The sequence below is a fragment of the Mustelus asterias genome, chromosome 13 (genome assembly GCF_964213995.1).
Source record: "Mustelus asterias chromosome 13, sMusAst1.hap1.1, whole genome shotgun sequence".
NCBI classification, from domain to species: domain Eukaryota; kingdom Metazoa; phylum Chordata; class Chondrichthyes; order Carcharhiniformes; family Triakidae; genus Mustelus; species Mustelus asterias.
This window is the reverse complement of record NC_135813.1, coordinates 2,457,940-2,478,877: the sequence shown is the minus strand read 5'-3', so window position 1 is coordinate 2,478,877 and position 20,938 is coordinate 2,457,940. Positions and strand designations below refer to the sequence as shown.

The following is a 20,938-nucleotide window of genomic DNA, read 5'->3' as shown; positions in this document are numbered from 1 at the left end:
GGGATTGTGGGGTGGGGGGAAGCGGGGATTGTGGGGTGGGGGGAAGCGGGGGTTGTGGGGTGGGGGGGGGAAGAGGAAAACGGGGTGATGGTCTGGCTCTGCCATATTTTAGGTGGTTGGGGAAGGTAGTTGTTGAGGTGGTTTGTGAGTCTTTGGAACTCTTCCTAAAAAGGTGTTGGAAGCAGAGTCTTTGAATATTTTTAAAGCACAGATGGATAGATTCTTGATAAGCAAGGAGGTGATAGGTTATTAGGGGTAGGCAGTCTTCAAATTTGAGGTTACGATTCACTTCAGCCATGAACCTATTAAATGGCAGAACAGGTTTGAGGGGCTGAATGGCCTCTTTTTTTTTGTACGTTTCATGGGATTCAATGGAGTTTTCTGCTGCAGTGTGGAGTTCTATTTCAGCCTTCTGCTTCCAGTCCTGCTTTGGAGCTTTTCTTTGGCGATCTCCTTCTGCGCCTTCGCTTCTGGTGTCATAGAGGTTTACAGCATGGCAACAGGCCCTTCGACCCGACCTGTCCATGCCGCCTTTTTTTTTAAACCCCTAAACTAATCCCAATTGCCCGCATTTGGCCCATATCCCTCTATACCCATCTTATCCATGTAACTATCTAAATGCTTTTTAAAAGACAAAATTGTACCTGCCTCTACTACTACCTCTGGCAGCTTGTTCCAGACATTCATCGCCCTCTGTGTGAAACAATTGCCTCTCTGGACACTTTTGTATCTCTCCCCTCTCACCTTAAACCTATGCCCTCTAGTTTTAGACTCCCCTACCTTTGGGAAAAGATATTGACTATCTAACTAATCTGTGCCCCTCATTATTTTATAGACCTCTATAAGATCACCCCTCAACCTCCTACGCTCCAGAGAAAAAAGTCTCAGTCTATCCAGCCCCTCCTTATAACTCAATCCATCAAGTTCCGGTAGCATTCTAGTAAATCTTTTCTGCACTCTTTCTAGTTTAATAATATCCTTTCTATAATAGGGTGACCAGAACTGTACACAGTATTCCAAGTGTGGCCTTACCAATGTCTTGTACAATTTCAACAAGACATTCCAACTCCTGTATTCAATGTTCTGACCAATGAAACCAAGCATGCCGAATACCTTCTTCACCACTCTGTCCACCTGTGACTCCACTTTCAAGGAGCTATGAACATGTACCCCGAGATCTCTTTGTTCTATAACTCTCCCCAGCGCCCTACCATTAACTGAGTAAGTCCTGCCCTGGTTCAAGCTACCAAAATGCACAACCTCACATTTGTCCAAATTAAACTCCATCTGCCATTCGTCAGCCCATTGGCCCAATTGATCAAGATCCTGTTGCAATTGGGGATAACTTTCTTCACTGTCCACTATGCCACCAATCTTGGTGTCGCCTGCAAACTTACTAACCATGCCTCCTATATTCTCATCCAAATCATTAATATAAATGACAAATAACAGTGGACCCAGCACTAATCCCTGAGGCACACCGCTGGTCACAGGCCTCCAGTTTGAAAAACAACCCTCTACAACCACCCTCTGGCTTCTGTCAAGAAGCCAATTTTGTATCCATTTAGATACCTCATCCTGGATCCCATGAGATTTAACCTTATGCAACAACCTATCATGCGGTACCTTGTCAAAGGCCTTGCTAAAGTCCATGTAGACAACATCAACTGCATTGCCCTCATCTACCTTCTTGGTTACCTCTTCAAAAAACTTTTCATTAGGTCAGAATCTGCTTGTTTCAATCTCCCAGGCTTTGAATTTCTTCTCTAGCTTCAGTGACGTTCTGATTTGTTTTGATTGCTGCCACCATGTTGTAAGATTTGTATGTATTTTGGTAGGTCTCTTGAAGAGGTTCTGAATCTTGCAGTTTAACAAGAGTTTATTAACTACTTGTAACTGTGTGTGTATATGTACATGGTCCAATGTAGAAGCTGTTTCCATGCTTGAATCTACACGTTTCTTTTCAGTCCCAGACTGCCCTCTAGACTCTGGTCATGTGTGATCGCGTGCACAGCATTCTGAAGTGGGAGGGTGATCAGCCAGATGTCATGGTACACATCGGTGCCAATGACATAGGAAGGAAGAGTGAGGAGGTCCTGAAGAGTGAGTATAGAGAGCTTGGTAGGAAGTTAAAAAGCAGGACCCCGAGGGTAATAATCTCAGGATTGCTACCTGTGCCACGTGCCAGTGAGGGTAAGAGTCGGATGCTTGGGCGGATGAACACGTGGCTGAGGAACTGGTGTAGGGGGCAGGGTTTCAGATTTCTAGATCATTGGGACCTCTTCTGGGGCAGATGAGACCTGTACAAGAGAGACGGGTTACACCCGAACTACAAGGGGACCAATATACTTGCAGGGAGGTTTGCTAGTGTTATTGGGGAGGGTTTAAAGTAGATTTGCAGGGGGATGGGAACCAGAGTGCCAGAGCAGATAGTGGAGCGGGGGCGAAAATAAATGATGTTAATAGTTCATGCAAAATCACAAATAGAAGGGTTGTGTGTGGTGGTAATAATCTTCTGAGGTGTGTCTATTTCAATGCCAGGAGTATTGTGGGGAAGGCAGACGAGCTGAGGGCGTGGATTGAGACATGGAATTATGACATTATAGCCATTAGTGAAACTTGGCTACAAGAGGAGCAGGACTGGCCGCTCAATGTTCCAGGGTTCCGATATTTCAGATGTGATAGAGGCAGAGGGATGAAGGGTGGGGGGGTGGCATTGCTCGTCAGGGAAAATGTTGCAGCAGTGCTCAGGCAGGACAGATTAGAGGGCTTGTCTACCGAGGCTATATGGGTGGAGCTGAGAAACAGGAAAGGTATGACTACGTTAACGGGGTTGTATTATAGACCACTCAATAGTCAGCGAGAATTGGAGGAGCAAATCTGCAGAGAGATAGCAGACAACTGCAGGAAACATAAAGTTGTGATAGTGGGGGATTTTAATTTTCCACATATAGATTGGGACTCCCATACTGTTAAAGTTCTAGACGGGTTAGAGTTTGTAAAATGTGTTCAGGAAAATTTTCTAAATCAATATATAGAGGTACCAACTAGAGAGGATGCAATATTAGATCTCCTATTCGGAAACGAGTTAGGACAAGTGACGGAAGTGTGTGTAGGGGAGCACTTTGGTTCCAGTGATCATAACGCCATTAGTTTGAACTTGATCATGGATAAAGATAGATCTGGCCCTTGGGTTGAGGTTCTAAACTGGAAAAAGGCCAAATTTGAAGAAATGAGAAAGGATCTAAAAAGTGTGGATTGGGACAGGCTGTTCTCTGGCAAGGATGTGATTGGTAAGTGGGAGGCCTTCAAAAAAGAAATTTTGAGAGTGCAGAGCTTGTATGTTCCTGTCAGGATTAAAGGCAAAGTGAATAAGAAGAAGGAACCTTGGTTCTCAAGGGATATTGGAACTCTGATAAAGAAGAAGAGAGAGATGTATGACATGTATAGGCAACAGGGAGCAAATAAGATGCTTGAGGAGTATAAAAAGTGCAAGAAACTACTTAAGAAATAAATCAGAAGGGCTAAAAGAAGACATGAGGTTGCTTTGGCAGACAAGGTGAAGGATAATCCTAAGAGCTTCTACAGGTATATTAAGAGCAAAAGGATAGTAAGGGATAAAATTGGTCCTCTTGAAGATCAGAGTGGTCGGCTATGTATGGAACCAAAAGAAATAGGGGAGATATTAAATGGGTTTTTTGCATCCGTATTTACTAAGGAAACTGGCATGGAGTCTATGGAAATAAGGCAAACAAGTAGAGAGGTCATGGAACCTATACAGATTAAAAGGGAGGAGGTGTTTGCTGTCTTGAGGCAAATCAGAGTAGATAAATCCCCAGGACCGGACAGGGTATTCCCTCGGACCTTGAAGGAGACTAGTGTTGAAATTGCAGGGGACCTGGCAGATATATTTAAAATGTTGGTATCCACAGGTGAGGTGCCGGATGATTGGAGGATAGCTCATGTTGTTCCGTTGTTTAAAAAAGGCTCAAAAAGTAATGCGGGAAATTATAGGCCGGTAAGTTTGACGTCAGTCGTAGGTAAGTTATTGGAAGGAGTACTAAGAGATAGGATCTACAAATATTTGGATAGACAGGGACTTATTAGGGAGAGTCAACATGGCTTTGTGCGTGGTAGGTCATGTTTAACCGATCTATTAGAGTTTTTCGAGGAGGTTACCAGGAAAGTGGATGAAGGGAAGGCAGTGGATGTTGTCTACATGGACTTCAGTAAGGCCTTTGACAAGGTCCCGCACGGGAGGTTAGTTAGGAAGGTTCAGTCGCTAGGTATACATGGAGAGGTAGTAAATTGGATTAGACGTTGGCTCAATGGAAGAAGCCAGAGAGTGGTAGTGGAGGATTGCTTCTCTGAGCGGAGGCCTGTGACTAGTGGTGTGCCACAGGGATCAGTGCTTGGTCCATTGTTGTTTGTCATCTATATCAATGATCTGGATGATAATGTGGTAAATTGGATCAGCAAATTTGCTGATGATACAAAGATTGGAGGTGTAGTGGACAGTGAGGAAGGTTTTCAAAGCTTGCAGAGGGATTTGGACCAGTTAGAAAAATGGGCTGAAAATGGCAGATGGAGTTTAATGCAGACAAGTGTGAGGTATTGCACTTTGGAAGGACAAACCAAGGTAGAACATACAAGGTAAATGATAGGACACTGAAGAATGCAGTAGAACAGAGGGATCTGGGAATACAGATGCATAATTCCCTAAAAGTGGCGTCACAGGTAGATAGGGTCGTAAAGAGTGCTTTTGGTACATTGGCCTTTATAAATCAAAGTATTGAGTATAAGAGTTGGAATGTTATGGTGAGGTTGTATAAGACATTGGTGAGGCCAAATTTAGAGTATTGTGTGCAGTTTTGGTCACCTAATTACAGGAAGGATATTAATAAGGTTGAAAGAGTGCAGAGAAGGTTTACAAGGATGTTGCCGGGACTTGAGAAACTGAGTTACAGAGAAAGGTTGAATAGGTTAGCACTTTATTCCCTGGAGCGTAGAAGAATGAGGGGAGATTTGATAGAGGTGTATAAAATTATGATGGGTATAGATGGAGTGAATGCAAGCAGGCTTTTTCCACTGAGGCTAGAGGAGAATAAAACTAGAGGACATGGGTTAAGGGTGAAGGGGGAAAAGTTTAAAGGGAATATTAGGGGGGGCTTCTTCACACAGAGAGTGGTGGGAGTGTGGAATGAGCTGCCAGATGAAGTGGTGAATGCGGGCTCACTTTTAACATTTAAGAAAAACTTGGACAGGTCCATGGATGAGAGGGGTGTGGAGGGATATGGTCCAGGTGCAGGTCAGTGGTACTAGGCAGAAAAATGGTTCGGCACAGACAAGAAGGGCCAAAAGGCCTGTTTCTTTGCTGTAATGTTCTATGGTTCTATGTGTTCCTTTACGTCACATTGTGGGCGGTACTGTACCCAGTCCCACATTACACTCTTCTACAAAAAGCAGCACCTCCTTCCCTCTATTCACCAAGTTCCCCTCTGCACTGAATTCCTTAGAATACCTTGTTGCACATATGTTTCTTCACACTGTGTTTCCACTCTCTCTCTCTCGCTCTCCCTCTCACTCTCCCATTTTAAGATATTCTTTAAACCCTATACCTTTGACCAAACTTTTGGGAGCCGACCTTAAATCTCCTTCTGCAAACTTGGTGCCGAATGTGGTTTGATATCGCTTCTTTGAAGGATCTTGAAATGTTTTATTGCATTAAGGAAACTATTTAATTGTAAGTTGTTATTATTGTTGACTTCTGATTTTGAAGTTGGGACTCCTATTCATAGGTGAGTCTTGCTGGGAAAATGCTCGTTCACCTTAAATGATTTTAAGGTGACCACAGTTTACTCGATTTTTGACCATATACCATTGTTACCCATCTTCTGAAAATAGATTGAATGCATGGACGAGGCGACAGCCAATCAAGGTGTGCAACAAGTAAGTTTGCAGCTTACAGTGAATGTTTCAGGGCTTGGTGTAGGGGATCGGGCTTGGTGTAGGGGGCTGGGCTTGGTGTAGGGGATCGGGCTTGGTGTAGGGGGCTGGGCTTGGTGTAGGGGTAAGCATCAATGAATGAGATCAGTGTACTGCACAGAGTTTAGCCATCAAAATCAAGAACATTTTACTATGTATTTAACCCCGTGCTGTACCTGTCCTGGGGGGGATTTGATGGAGACAGTGTAGAGGGAGCTTTACTCTGTATCTAACCCCGTGCTGTACCTGTCCTGGGAGTGTTTGATGGGGACAGTGTAGAGGGAGCTTTACTCTGTATCTAACCCCGTGCTGTACCTGTCCTGGGAGTGTTTGATGGGGACAGTGTAGAGGGAGCTTTACTCTGTATCTAACCCCCGTGCTGTACCTGTCCTGGGAGTGTTTGATGGGGACAGTGTAGAGGGAGCTTTACTCTGTATCTAACCCCGTGCTGTACCTGTCCTGGGAGTGTTTGATGGGGACAGTGTAGAGGGAGCTTTACTCTGTATCTAACCCCATGCTGTACCTGTCCTGCGAGTGTTTGATGGGGACAGTGTAGAGGGAGCTTTACTCTGTATCTAACCCCGTGCTGTACCTGTCCTGGGAGTGTTTGATGGGGGACAGTGTAGAGGGAGCTTTACTCTGTATCTAACCCCATGCTGTACCTGTCCTGGGAGTGTTTGATGGGGGACAGTGTCGAGGGAACTTTACTCTGTATCTAACTCCGTGCTGTACCTGTCCTGGGGGGGATTTGATGGAGACAGTGTAGAGGGAGCTTTACTCTGTATCTAACCCCATGCTGTACCTGTCCTGCGGGTGGTTGATGGGGGGACAGTGTAGAGGGAGTTTTACTCTGTATCTAACCCCATGCTGTACCTGTCCTGGGAGTGTTTGATGGGGACAGTGTAGAAGGAGCTTTACTCTGTATCTAACCCTGTGCTGTACCTGTCCTGGGAATGTTTGATGAGGTAAGAAGTCTCACAACACCAGGTTAAAGTCCAATAGGTTTATTTGGTAGCAAACGCCACTGGCTTTCGGAGCGCTGCTCCTTCGTCAGGTGAGTGGGAGATCTGTTCACAAACAGGGCATATAAAAACACCAACTCAATTTACAGAATAATGATTGGAATGCAAGTCTTTACAGCTAATCAAGTCTTAAAGGTACAGACAATGTGAGTGGAGAGAGCATTAAGCACAGGTTAAAGAGATGTGTATTGTCTCCAGACAGGACAGTTAGTGAGATTTTGCAAGCCCAGGCAAGTCGTGGGGGTCACAGATAGTGTGACATGAACCCAAGATCCCGGTTGAGGCCGCTCTCGTGTGCGGAACTTGGCTATCAGTTTCTGCTCAGCGACTCTGCGCTGTCGTGTGTCGTGAAGGCCGCCTTGGAGAACGCTTACCTGAAGATCAGAGGCCGAATGCCCGTGACCGCTGAAGTGTTCCCCAACAGGAAGAGAACAGTCTTGCCTGGTGATTGTCGAGCGGTGTTCATTCATCCGTAGTCGTAGTGTCTGCATGGTTTCCCCAATGTACCATGCCTCGGGACATCCTTTCCTGCAGCGTATCAGGTAGACAACATTGGCTGTGTTGCAAGAGTATGTACCGTGTACCTGGTGGATGGTGTCAGCAACATTGTCATCAAACCAGCAGACAAAGGAGGGGCCATCGTCATACTGAACAGAACGGATTACTGCAAAGAAGTGTACCGACAACTGAACGACAAGGAACACTACAGACAGTTACCCGCAGATCCGACCAAAGAACACACCCGTCAACTCAATACTCTGATCAAGACCTTTGATTCGGATCTTCAGAGCACCCTCTGTGCTCTCATCCCACGTACTCCCCGCGTTGGAGATCTCTACTGCCTCCCGAAGATACACAAGGCAAACACACCCGGCCGTCCCATCGTATCGGGCAATGGGACCCTGTGCGAGAACTTCTCCGGCTATATCGAGGGCATCCTGAAACCCATTGCACAAAGAACCCCCAGCTTTTGTCGCGACATTACGGACTTCCTACAGAAACTCTGCACACGTGGAGCAGTTGAACCAGGAGCACTCCTCGTCACAATGGATGTCTCGGCACTCTACACCAGCATCCTCCACGATGATGGCATTGCTGCAACTGCCTCAGTACTCAACGCCGACAACTGCCAGTTTCCAGATGCAATTTTACAACTCATCTGCTTCATCCTGGACCACAATGTCTTCACCTTCAACAACCAGTTCTTCATCCAGACACACGGAACAGCCATGGGGACCAAATTTGCACCTCAATATGCCAACATCTTCATGCACAGGTTCGAACAAGACTTCTTCACCACACAGGCCCTTCAACCGATGCTATACACTAGATATATCGATGATATTTTCTTCCTTTGGCCTCATGGTGAACAATCACTGAAACAACTATATGATGACATCAACAAGTTCCATCCCACCATCAGACTCACCATGGACTACTCTCTGGAATCGGTTGCATTCTTGGACACACGCATCTCCATTAAGGACGGTCACCTCAGCACCTCACTATACCGCAAGCCCACGGATAACCTCATGATGCTCCACTTCTCCAGCTTCCATCCTAAACACGTTAAAGAGGCCATCCCGTACGGACAAGCCCTTCGCATACACAGGATCTGCTCAGATGAGGAGGATCGCAACAGACACCTCCAGACGCTGAAAGATGCCCTCATAAGAACAGGATATGGCGCTCGACTCATCGATCGACAGTTCCGACGCGCCACAGCGCAAAATCGCACCGACCTCCTCAGAAGACAAACACGGGACACGGTGGACAGAGTACCCTTCGTCGTCTAGTACTTCCCTGGAGCGGAGAAGCTACGACATCTCCTCCGGAGCCTTCAACGTGTCATTGATGAAGACGAACATCTCGCCAAGGCCATCCCCATATCCCCACTTCTTGCCTTCAAACAACCGCACAACCTCAAACAGACCATTGTCAGCAGCAAACTACCCAGCCTTCAGGAGAACAGTGAACACGACACCACACAACCCTGCCACAGCAACCTCTGCAAGACGTGCCGGATCATCGACATGGACGCCATCATCTCACGTGAGAACACCATCCACCAGGTACACGGTACATACTCTTGCAACTCGGCCAACGTTGTCTACCTGATACGCTGCAGGAAAGGATGTCCCGAGGCATGATACATTGGGGAAACCATGCAGACGCTACGACAACGGATGAATGAACACCGCTCGACAATCACCAGGCAAGACTGTTCTCTTCCTGTTGTGGAACACTTCAGCGGTCACGGGCATTCGGCCTCTGATCTTCAGGTAAGTGTTCTCCAAGGCGGCCTTCACAACACACGACAGCGCAGAGTCGCTGAGCAGAGACTGATAGCCAAGTTACGCACACATGAGAACGGCCTGAACCGGGATCTTGGGTTCAAGTCACACTATCTGTAACCCCCACGACTTGCCTGGACTTGCAAAATCTCACTAACTGTCCTGTCTGGAGACAATACATATCTCTTTAACCTGTGCTTAATGCTCTCTCCACTCACATTGTCTGTACCTTTAAGACTTGTTTAGCTGTAAAGACTCGCATTCCAATCATTATTCTGTAAATTGAGTCGGTGTCTTTATGTGCCCTGTTTGTGAACAGAACTCCCACTCACCTGACGAAGGAGCAGCGCTCTGAAAGCTAGTGGTGTTTGCTACCAAATAAACCTGTTGGACTTTAACCTGGTGTTGTGAAACTTCTTACTGTGTTTACCCCAGTCCAACGCTGGCATCTCCCCATAATGTTTGATGGGGACAGTGTAGAGGAAGCTTTACTCTGTATCTAACCCCTGCTGTATCTGTCAAAGAACAAAGAAAAGTACAGCACAGGAACAGGCCCTTCAGCCCTCCAAGCCTGTGCTGATCATGATGCCCAAGCTAAATTTTAAAAAAACCTTCTGCCCTTGCTCCGTATTTCACTATTCCCTCCCTATTCACGTACCCATCCAGATACCTCTTAAATGTTGCTACTGTGCCTGCTTCCTCCACCTCCTTTGGCAGCCTGTTCCAGGCACCCACCACTCTCTGCATGAAAAACTTCCCCTGCGCGTTTCCCTTAAACTTTCCCCCTCACACCTTGAACCTGTGCCCCTTTGTAATTGACACTTCCACCCTGGGAAAAAGCCTCTGACTATCCATCCTGTCTATGCCTCTCATAATTTTGTAGACCTATCAGATCCCTCCTCGGCCTCTGTCTTTCCAGTGAAAACTGTCCCTTGTTTATTCAACCTCTCCTCATAGACCACACCCTCGAGACCAGGCAACATCCTGGTGAACCTTCTTTGCAATCTCTCCAAAGCTTCCACATCCTTCTGGTAGTGCAGTGACCAGAACTGCACGCAATACTCCAAATGCAGCCTAACCAAGGTTTTATATAGCTGCAACATAGTTTGTACTCAATGCCCCGGCTGATGAAGGCAAGCATGCCATATGCCTTCTTATTCACCTTGGCCACTTTTAGGGAACTGTGAACTTGCGCGCCCAGATCCCTCTGTATGTTAATGTTCCTGAGGGTTCTGCCATTTACAGTATAATTCACGCCTAAATCTGATCCTCCAAAATGCATCACCTCACGTTTGTCCGGATTAAACTCCATCTGCGGTTTTTGTGCCCAAATCTCCAATCTACCTCTATCCTGTTGTATCATCTGACAATCCCCGGCACTATCAGCAACTCTATCAATCTTCGTATTATCTGCAAACTTATTAATCAGACCCCCTGTGGTTTCCTCCCAGATCATTTATATATACTACAAACAACAGAGGTCCCAGCGCTGATGTCTGCAGAACACCAATAGCTAAAGATCTCCATTCTGAAAAAACACCCTTCCACTGCAACTCAAGTCAGTTCTGTATACGTCCAGCCAGGCCACCCTGATGTGTTGGGGGTGTTTGATGGGGACAGTGTAGAGGGAGCTTTAGGGTAGGGTGGGATTTGGGTATGATGATTCTTCTTTACTCTGTTTCTGCTCTCATTGTTCAGCTGAAAACTTGAGCAGTGGCATGGGCTTTGTTTGTGATAAAGGTCCCGAAATGTTAGTATAGGTTGCTGGCTTAATGCTGTTGATGCGTCATCTTCTGATGATTTGTCACCTTTTTTCTCATAGGCATTGGGCCTGTTAGGTCTGGTTCATCCCAATATCTGCTCGTACAAGGAGATATTTGTTGCCTGGGATCAGGAGGTATGAGGTACAACGTCTTGAGAATTCTTCATTTGCAATAATTTCTTCTCGAATTCCTTGGCGGATTACTGGAGAAAACTCATCCTGGTGTGATGCTGAGCAAACTGTTTGCAAATTCAACCCCAGATCTTTCTGACTAAAGTGATTTCAGCCACAGATAAGCATTGTGGTTGAAACTTCATCTGCACTTCATCTGCTGCTAGAACACTTCCTTTTATCCTTACTATTTCGAGATTGGGTATAAGAATTTGTGGGTTCAACTATCACTCCAGAAACTTGAGCCCAGCATCCAGACTGACATTTATTACTGTAGTACTATCAGCATTCTTGCCTCTGACTCGCAGTCCAAAGTTTTGACCACAAAATCCAGGCAGTCCAGGGAGTTCTGCCTATCGGAGGATCAGTTCTGAGAGAGCACTGTTCTGTTAGAGCAGTGGTTCCCAAACTTTTTTCACTGGGCCGCACTTTTGGAATAATAATCTGCTCGCGCCACACCGAATTTTTTATTGATAAGAAATACATTCAAAAACAAAAAAAAACAACTCCTAGCAGTGCTTGATTCATAACATAGAACACAACTACTTTATAATATGATCATGGGACATCCAGAAAGTATAAAACAATGCTTGTTTCAACCATGTTGAAATGTTTCATTGATTGTCCTTGAATCTTCCCGCCACACTTGCCATCCTCTCTCGCCGCACCAGTGTGGCGCGCCGCACCCTTTGGGAACCACTGTGTTAGAGGGTCAGAAAATAAGGTGTGCCACGATGTTAGAGGGCCAGTATTGACTTTTAATTCCAAATCTTTATTGAATTCAAATTCCGTAACATATGCCTTGCTGCAATTTTGAGTCCCATGAGCATTACCCTTGGTCTTTGGATTACTAGTCCAATACCACTACAGCCTCCCCCAGCTCTGAGGGAACGCTGCTCTCTGAGGGTCAGCACTGAGGGATTGCCGCCCTGTCAGAGGGTCAGCACTGAGGGAGTTCCGCACTGTCAGAGATGGGGTCTTTCAAATGAGATGTTAAACCAAGTCCCTCGTTTTCCCCTCGGGTGGGCTGTAAAAGATCCAGCAACAACATTTTGAATAAAACCAGAGGTGTTTTTCTCTGCGTCTTGGACCAATATCTATCCCTTGACCCAAATTAGTATAATTGGACAATTTGTCTTGTCATCTTATTTCTGTTTGTTGGACCTTGCTCTTTAAAAAATTGGCTGCTAGATTTCCAAACATTATAAGTGACTGGTCATCAAATTAATGACTTCATTGCCTGTACAGTGCTCACTGTGTCTTGAGTTATGAGTGGCAATATATAAATGCAAGTTTTTGCTGTAATACTAGGTAGCTGGGACGAATCTTCATTTTTTTTTATCCTGCCTTTTGCACTCTGCTGATTGCTGTACAGGTATCAGCCATGAATGTATGCATGGTGATGGAATATTCCTCTATGGGAGATTTGGCTTCATTCATTTGGTTCAAGAGACAAAGAAAGGAGAACATCAGGGAAATGGTAAGATGGAAGAAAAAAGTAAAGTTTATTTATTAGTCACAAGTAAGGCTTACATTAACACTGCAATGAAATTACTGTGAAATTCCCCTAGTCGCCACACTCCGGCGCCTGTTCGGGTACACTGAGGGAGACTTTAGCATGGCCAATGCATCCTAACCAGCACGTCCTTCAGACTGTGGGAGGAAACCGAAGCACCCGGAGGAAACCCACGCAGACACGGGGAAAATGAGCAGACTCCACACAGACAGTGACCCAAGCCGGGAATCGAACCTGGATCCCTGGTGCTGTGAAGCAGCAGTGCTAACCACTGTGTTACTGTGAAAGCCCTTCAGCCAGCTTTTCATTCCTTTGAGCACCAAGGTATAAACTTACAGCTGGCAGCTAGCTTTCAGCTAGCTGAGAACCATATGAAGGTGAAATTTGCTTTGGGCAGATAACAGTGAGTGATGCCGAATTAGCATCCCAATTTGGGTGATGTGTTGATTGCCCCTTTAAGGGTCACATGATCTGGGGAAGCAATCGGGGAGCAGGGTGGGGGAATCACCCTGGTAAGCAGGGGAGCTGACTGTGTACAAAGACTTGTAGCCTCTGTGTGAAGCAGGCTGCTGATTTGCCGCCACCAATTGCACACTACCTGTCCAAGGTGACTTTCACTCCCTCCCCAAATGTATTTGCTCTTTTTTTTTCTGTCCTTTTTATTTTGAGTGTTACATTGAATTACATTGAATTTACAGCACAGTACTAGCCATTAGGCCTAACTGCTTTATTTCATCCTTTTAACATAATGTTCCACTTCTTTCTCCTTCATGTGTTCACCCACCTTCCCCTTAAATATATCAATACTATTACCTTCAACTACTCCCTGTGACAGTAAGTTCCACATTCTCACCACTTTCAAGATAAAGAGGGTTCTCCAGAATTCCGATTTGATTAATCAATGATTGTCTTCCCCATTAAACCTCTTCATGAATTAAAGACCTCAATCAGGTCACCCTTTTTAGAGAAAAGAATCCCAGCCTGTTCAGTCTTTCTTAACAATTGTAACCTCTCAGTTTGGGAATGATCCTTGTCAATCAATTTTGGATCTTTCCTAGTGCCTCTATGTAGTTGTATAATATCGAGACCAGGCCTGTGCTCCAAGTGTAGTCTAACAAAGGTTCTACAGAAGTTTAATATAACTTCTCTGCTTTTCAATTCCATCGCTCTGGAAATGAATCCAAGTGTTTGTTTTTTATGAGCTTATAAACCCGTGTGACTATTTTTACTGATTGTGTATCTGTTCCCCCAGATCCCGCTGACCCTTCACCCTATTTAGAATCAGCATTTCCGAGGGATATGTCGCCTCCTTATTTTTCACTTCTCGGCCTTTTGGCAAGAACCAAGTCCAAGATCAGGTGCAATTCCTGTTCTCGTCAGCTTGTATCCTGTAGGTCTCTTTTGTAGGGACCATGATTTGGATTCATTTTGCAGTTGAATTGGTTTTCGGAGCAAGCAAGGAGATAGATTAAGGGCTTGCTCTGTCCACCCTGCGTGGTGGCTTTGTAACTTTGAGAAAAGAATAAAATTTCTTTTAAAATTTCCTGTCAAAATGTACCATCTCACACTTACCGATAATGAAGTTATTTATCACTGACATGTCCATTCTGTAATTTTATCATGACAAGTGGGAAACTCCATCAACTGTGGGCAGGGGTTTACTATGACAGTGACATGTGATTTCTAAAGTAAACGCCAGCCCTGCAATCAAGGCATAAGGAGAGATCATCCTGCACCACTGGCAAGGGACGTGTGTGGCAAATTTTCCCTTTCTGGATTGACTTGTTCAGTTATCAGAGGAAGTGCAGCAGATGAACTCATCTGACCTGACCAGCATTCCGAGGCTGCAATCCCGTCATCTCTCTCAGGTGGAAAGATGGCAACCAATTGCAAGTTTAGTTTTTAAAATTTAATGTTTATTTATTAGTGTCACAAGCAGGCTTACATTAACACTGCAATGAAGTCACTGTGAAAATCCCCTAGTTGCCACACTCCAGCGCCTGTTTGGGTACACTGGGGAGAATTTAGCATGGCCAATTCACTTAACCAGCATGTCTTTTGGACTGTGGGAGGAAACTGAAGGAAACCCACGCAGACACAGAGAGAACATGCAGACTCCGCACAGACAGTGACCCAAGCCGGGAATCGAACTCAGGTCCCTGGCGCTGTGTGGCAGTAGTGCTAACCACTGTGCCACTGTGAATGAAGTTTATTGATGTATGCCTGTATTTTATCATTGTCTTCCTCAGTATAAACCATGGCCACCAATTTGGTATCTGTCACAAATTCGAATATCGTTACTGATATAAAATGGCTTCCTAGCACTCCCTGGTGGCTCACTCAGAAGGTGCAATGCAGATTCATACAATGTGCATTTCCCATAGAATCTTACAGCAGGAAGGTCATTCAGCCCATTGTGCCGATGACACCTCTTGAAAGAGCTGTTCAATTAACCTCACTTTGCCCAGTGTCCTGCATTTTTATCCAATTCTCTTTTGAAAGTTAATATTGAAGTTGCTTCAATTGCCCTTTCAGGCAGCACAATCCAGATCATAACAACATGCTGCATAATAATAAATCTCTTCATCTCCTGATTTTTTCTGTGCAAATTTCCTTAAATGTTTTCTCTGGTACCGACCCTCCTAACACTGGGAATGGGTTTTCCTTATTTATTCTACCAAGGCCCTTTATAATTTTGAACACTTCTACTAAATTTCCTCTTAACTGTCCCAGCTTCTCCAATCTATCCATGCAACTAAAGCCCTTCATCCCTGGAACTATTCTAGTGAATCCCCTCTCAAAGGCTTTGTCATTCTTTCTAAGGTGCTGACCTAGAATTGGACACAACAGGCAGGATTTTGAAAAATTCATTCATTGAGACATGGATGTCGCTAGCTGGCCAGCATTTGTTACCCATCCCTAGTTGCCCAAGGGCAGTTGAGAGTCAACACATTGCTGTGGCTCTGGAGTCACATGTAGGCCAAACCATGTAAGGATAGAACATTACAGCGCAGTACAGGCCCTTCGGCCCTCGATGTTGCGCCGACCAGTGAAACCAATCTAAAGCCCATCTAACCTACACTATTCCAATATCGTCCATATGTTTATCCAATAACCATTTAAATGCCCTTATTGTTGGCGAGTCCACTACTGCTGCAGGCAGGGCATTCCATGCCCTTACTACTCTCTGAGTAAAGAACCTACCTCTGACATCTGTCCTATATCTATCACCCCTCAATTTAAAGCTATGTCCCCTCGTGCTAGCCATCACCATCCGAGGAAAAAGGCTCTCACTGTCCATCCTATCTAATCCTCTGATCATCTTGTCTGCCTCTATTAAGTCACCTCTTAACCTTCTTCTCTCTAACGAAAACAGCCTCAAGTCCCTCAGCCTTTCCTCATAAGACTTTCCCACCATACCAGGCAACATCCTGGTAAATCTCCTCTGCACCCTTTCCAATGCTTCCACATCCTTCCTATAATGCGGCGACCAGTACTGTACGCAATACTCCAAGTGCAGCTGCAACATGACCTCATGGCTCCAAAACTCAATCCCTCTACCAATAAAAGCTAACACACCGTACGCCTTCTTAACAACCCTATCAACCTGGGTGCCAACTTTCAGGGATCTATGCACATGGACACCGAGATCTCTCTGCTCATCCACATTACCAAGTATCTTACCATTAGCCCAGTACTCTGTATTCCTGTTACTCCTTCCAAAATGAATCACCTCACACTTTTCCGCATTAAACTCCATTTGCCACCTCTCAGCCCAGCTCTGCAGCTTATCTATGTCCCTCTGTAACCTGCAACATCCTTCCGAACAGTCCACAACTCCACCGACTTTAGTGTCATCCGCAAATTTACTAACCCATCCTTCTACGCCCCGATCCAGGTCATTTATAAAAATGACAAACAGCAGTGGCCCCAAAACAGATCCTTGCGGTACACCACTAGTAACTGAACTCCAGGATGAACATTTCCCACCAACCACCACCCTCTGTCTTCTTACAGCTCGCCAATTTCTGATCCAAGCCGCTAAATCACCCTCAATCCCATGTGTCAGTATTTTGGCAGATTTTCTTCACTCAAGGACATTAGTGAACCAGATGGGTTTTTCCAACAATCAACAATGGTTTCATGGTCATCAGAGGGCAGCACGGCGGCGCAGTGGTTAACACTGCTGCTTCACAGTGCTAGGGACCCGGGTTTGATTCCTGGCTTGGATCACTGTCTGTGCGGAGTCTGCACATTCTCCCCGTGTCTGCGTGGGTTTCCTCCGGGTGCTCCGGTTTCCTCCCACAGTCCAAAGATGTGCGGGTTAGGTAGATTGGCCATGCTAAATTGCCCCTTAGTGTCAGGGGGACTCGCTCGGGTAAATGCATGGGGTTCTATGATTCTAGTAGATTCTTAATTCCAGATTTTTAAAATTGAATTCAAATTCCACCATCTGCCATATCAAGGAAATCTAACCCAGGTCCCCAGAACATTAGCTGAGTTTCTGGATTAATAGTCTGGCAATAATACCACTAGGTCATCGCCTTCCCTTCAAGGAATTTGGGTTTGGAAATTCCTGCCAGAAGTCAGTGACCTTTTTGCTGGTCCATCAAATTTTCTGTTCCAGCTACAGCAATTCCCGTGATAGCTGGAATCAGAAAATTTAGGCCAGTATTTCAGTTGGTGCCAAACCAATGAGCTTTATATGATATCTCCACTTGGAATATCATGCTAAGGTTCTTTATTGAACTGGAAAGGTCATGAGGGCCAGGTGAGCTCAGCACAGATTAGTTGTAAAGATGCTAAGACGTTTGTAAAGATGAAGAGAGGGGGGTGTGAATGTGTTTGGGGTGAACAGTTGCCCAGGGATCCCTCACCTGTTCATTGTCCACTGGTCCATGCTAGAAAATGGCCCTGTGGTCATTGGTGAAGACTTCCACAGGTGAATAGCCTGAACATCCTTGAACGTAAGAACATTTATGGATATCAGCAAAGCCGTACTGCATATAAGTGGTACTACTGATGTATGAGTACAGAGAGGAAATTGAGCTACAGAGGGCATCATAACCAAACCTGATCCTCTCTTTACCTGATGCTGGAGGCCACCTAATGGTGGCTGATACTGGAAGCACAGGTGGATGCCCCCACTAATTCATGGGTGCTTGGGCTGGTCATAGAACCCCAATGCACAACCTCTTCACCTCAGATTAGCTAGCTCAGAGTAGCTAAAGAATACACCTGCACCCTTCCTAGTCTATTGAAGGCCACGTAGAGTAAGGAATTTACTCACTGAGCAATCAGGGTTGTTGAGGGATTTCTCTTTCTCCCAAACCATTCTGCTCAGTTCCACTTATGCAAAGTGCATTTGTTCCCTAAGGTGATCAAGAATTTTGTGGGACAGATGGTGGATGGCCTAATCTACATGTACGGCCAACATGTGACTCACAGGTTAGTAGTTGATGGGATGTTATGCATTCTTTAATGCGAAGGCAGTTGATTATCGGAAATTAAATGTTTTTTCACTTTGCTATGACAGGACAGAATCAATCCTAGAACAAGTACATATGGGTTAGAAAGAATAAAGCTCCATCTGCACTGAGCCATCAAACATTCCCAGGACAATTCCACCCGGGGTTAGATACAGAGTAAAGCTCCCTCCACACTGTCCCCATCAAACACTCCCAGGATGTGGGTTTGCAACAGAGTAAATAAAAAGACAAGAAGGGAGGGTAAAATCTTCCTCCAACATGCACCCTTTGCACCATCTCTGTATGCACCAGCCCGCCCTCCCCCCACCACCACCCACCAACACACACAGACACGCAAACACAAGGGAGGGAAGGAGGTAGAATGGAAGGTGCGAGTGGAAAAGGGTAACGCCATGCCAGTGGCAGGCAATGGGGATCAGTGTCAAGGAGGAGCTCCCAAGAGGGGGAGAGCTAACAAGCCATGCTCTTTGCCTTGCAGGCCGACAAGGGTTTCTTGCACTCCAGAGTCGGCTCCATAAAATCACTTCCCAGCCATTTGGCTTAGATCAAGCCCAAGATCAAGCACAATGCCTTTCCTTGTCAGCTTGGATCTAGTACATCTCTCTTTTTAGGGACCATGAATTGGATTCAATGCAAGTGGTTTTTGGAGCCAGCAAGGAGGTGGAGTAAGGTCCTGCCTGGTGCACTCTGCACATGAACTTTGTAGCTTTAAGAGTAAAAATTTTAAACATGAAGCGTGTTCCTGTTTCTTCTTCCAGAAGGTTCACACAGCGAACTCTGTAATCAGCAGCCTGAAGGAAGAAGCTGGCTCAGTAACGTTATCACAGCCTGACGTTTTTAAGGATTAGCAAATTCTTTTATGTCAGTTTCTATGACATGGAGCCCACAGACGGTAGAACCTCTCTGTCCTCTATCACGGAGGTCTTAGACAACATAGAACAGTACAGCACAGAACAGGCCCTTCGGCCCACAATGTTGTGCCGAGCTTTATCTGAAACAACAGCGAATGAAAATTCTGGACAACCTTCTAACTGGATGAGCTGACAAAGGCCATTATGTTCTTTGTGACAAGTAAAACTCCCAGAAGTGATAGCTTCCCATCTGAGTTGTATTTGGTTTTTGGGCCTGGATTGGCCCAGACTTACAGGAAATGTACAAGAGTATACTTCTGGCTGGCAGCATGTCAGAACCCATGAGAAAAAGCAAGGGGAAAAGGGAGGAAATTAGAAAATGGCGACCTGCCTCAGTGGTCAAGATCATCGCCAATCGGGTCAATTCTGCTCTGGAGTTGGTGATCCACCCGGATTAGACCTGCACTTTACCTGGCAAGAAGATCTCTGATAGCCTCGCACAAGCAACTCTGGGATATGATCCCTATGTGGGGGACAGCAGGGTGGATTCGTGCCTCATCAACCTGCACCAGGAGATGGTTTTCGATGGAATATCGCACAGCGACATGTTGAATGTGCTCTCCAGGATGGGGTTTGGGGAGTGTTCTATGATTAAAAGGGTTGCATGCTTGCTTTAAGAGCTGATCACATGATTTGATGGTGATGTCATTGGGATGTTTCAGAGGCTCCTGCTTTTCGTTTCAGTTTGTACTCTGTACAGGAAAAGGCTGCTAGAATAAATTTATTAGTTTGAATCTACATGTGCAAACAATGTATTTTTTGTGTAAAACCCCTAATTAGCACATTACAAAAAAGACAATTGGCGAGGAGTCAGGATTTTGCTTCATTGAGAACATAGAGAAAAGATCCTAAATGGAAGAAAGAAATTGTGATCCTTACACTTCGAATATTAGAAGACTGGGGAGATGCAGTAATAGGATTAAAGATTGAATTGCCAGTGCAGGAAGGCCAAGTCAGAAAAATACTCTGCGCGATTTTAAAAAGGGTTTTTGTGATGAGGGAAGAAAAAGATTCCAGGCAGTATCTGGCATGTTTGAGAAGAGTGGATGCTTTGCTGGAACAGCTGGAGTTGTTTGAAAAAAAATACATCAAGTCAACTGTCTCCAGGGTAAAAAAGGGAGAACTGGGAAAACAGTAAAAAAAATATATTGAACAGTCTCAAGTTGCTGGTGCTTGCAAGAGAAATAGCAGGTCAATTTGGATCCATGGGTCCTTTCAATGAAGAAAACGCAAAGTTATAGAGTCATAGAGGTTTACAGCATGGAAACAGGCCCTTTGGCCCAACTTGTCCATGCCGCCCTTTATTTTTAAACCCCAAAGCTAGTCCCAATTGCCCGCATTTGGCCCATATCCCTCTATACCCATGTAACTGTCTAAATGCTTTTTAAAAGACAAAATTGTACCCGCCTCTACTACTGCCTCTGGCAGCTTGTTCCAGACATTCACCACCCTCTGTGTGAAACAATTGCCCCTCTGGACGTTTTTGTATCTCTCCCCTCTCACCTTAAACCTATGCCCTCTAGCTTTAGGCTCCCCTACCTTTGGGAAAAGATATTGACTATCTAGCTGATCTATGCCCCTCATTATTTTATAGACCTCTATAAGAGGTGAAGTGTGAAGGGCAAAGTGTTTTCAGTACTTTGTACAATAGGGCATAAGAGGAGTGATGAACTCCAGCAGTGGAGATACTCAGATCAAAGCCTCCCTGCACATGTCTAATGATGCTATCTCCTGCTTGGATCCTCTGTTGGTGTGCAGACTAATGAATGTTTGCAACCAGTTCAAACT

General features: G+C 45.3%; 1 protein-coding gene across 1 annotated transcript in view; it reads left to right on the top strand.

Moving 5' to 3' along the window:
• The first annotated feature begins 5,913 nt into the window (after positions 1–5,913).
• The window catches only part of LOC144503038 (serine/threonine kinase-like domain-containing protein STKLD1), a 61,431-nt gene continuing 46,406 nt past the window's right edge, over positions 5,914–20,938 (top strand). The window contains exons 1-4 of the mRNA XM_078227539.1: positions 5,914–5,949; positions 11,124–11,198; positions 12,610–12,714; positions 18,128–18,198. Coding sequence (XP_078083665.1) covers positions 5,914–5,949; positions 11,124–11,198; positions 12,610–12,714; positions 18,128–18,198 — 287 coding nt within the window. The remainder of the gene's footprint in view (positions 5,950–11,123; positions 11,199–12,609; positions 12,715–18,127; positions 18,199–20,938) is intronic.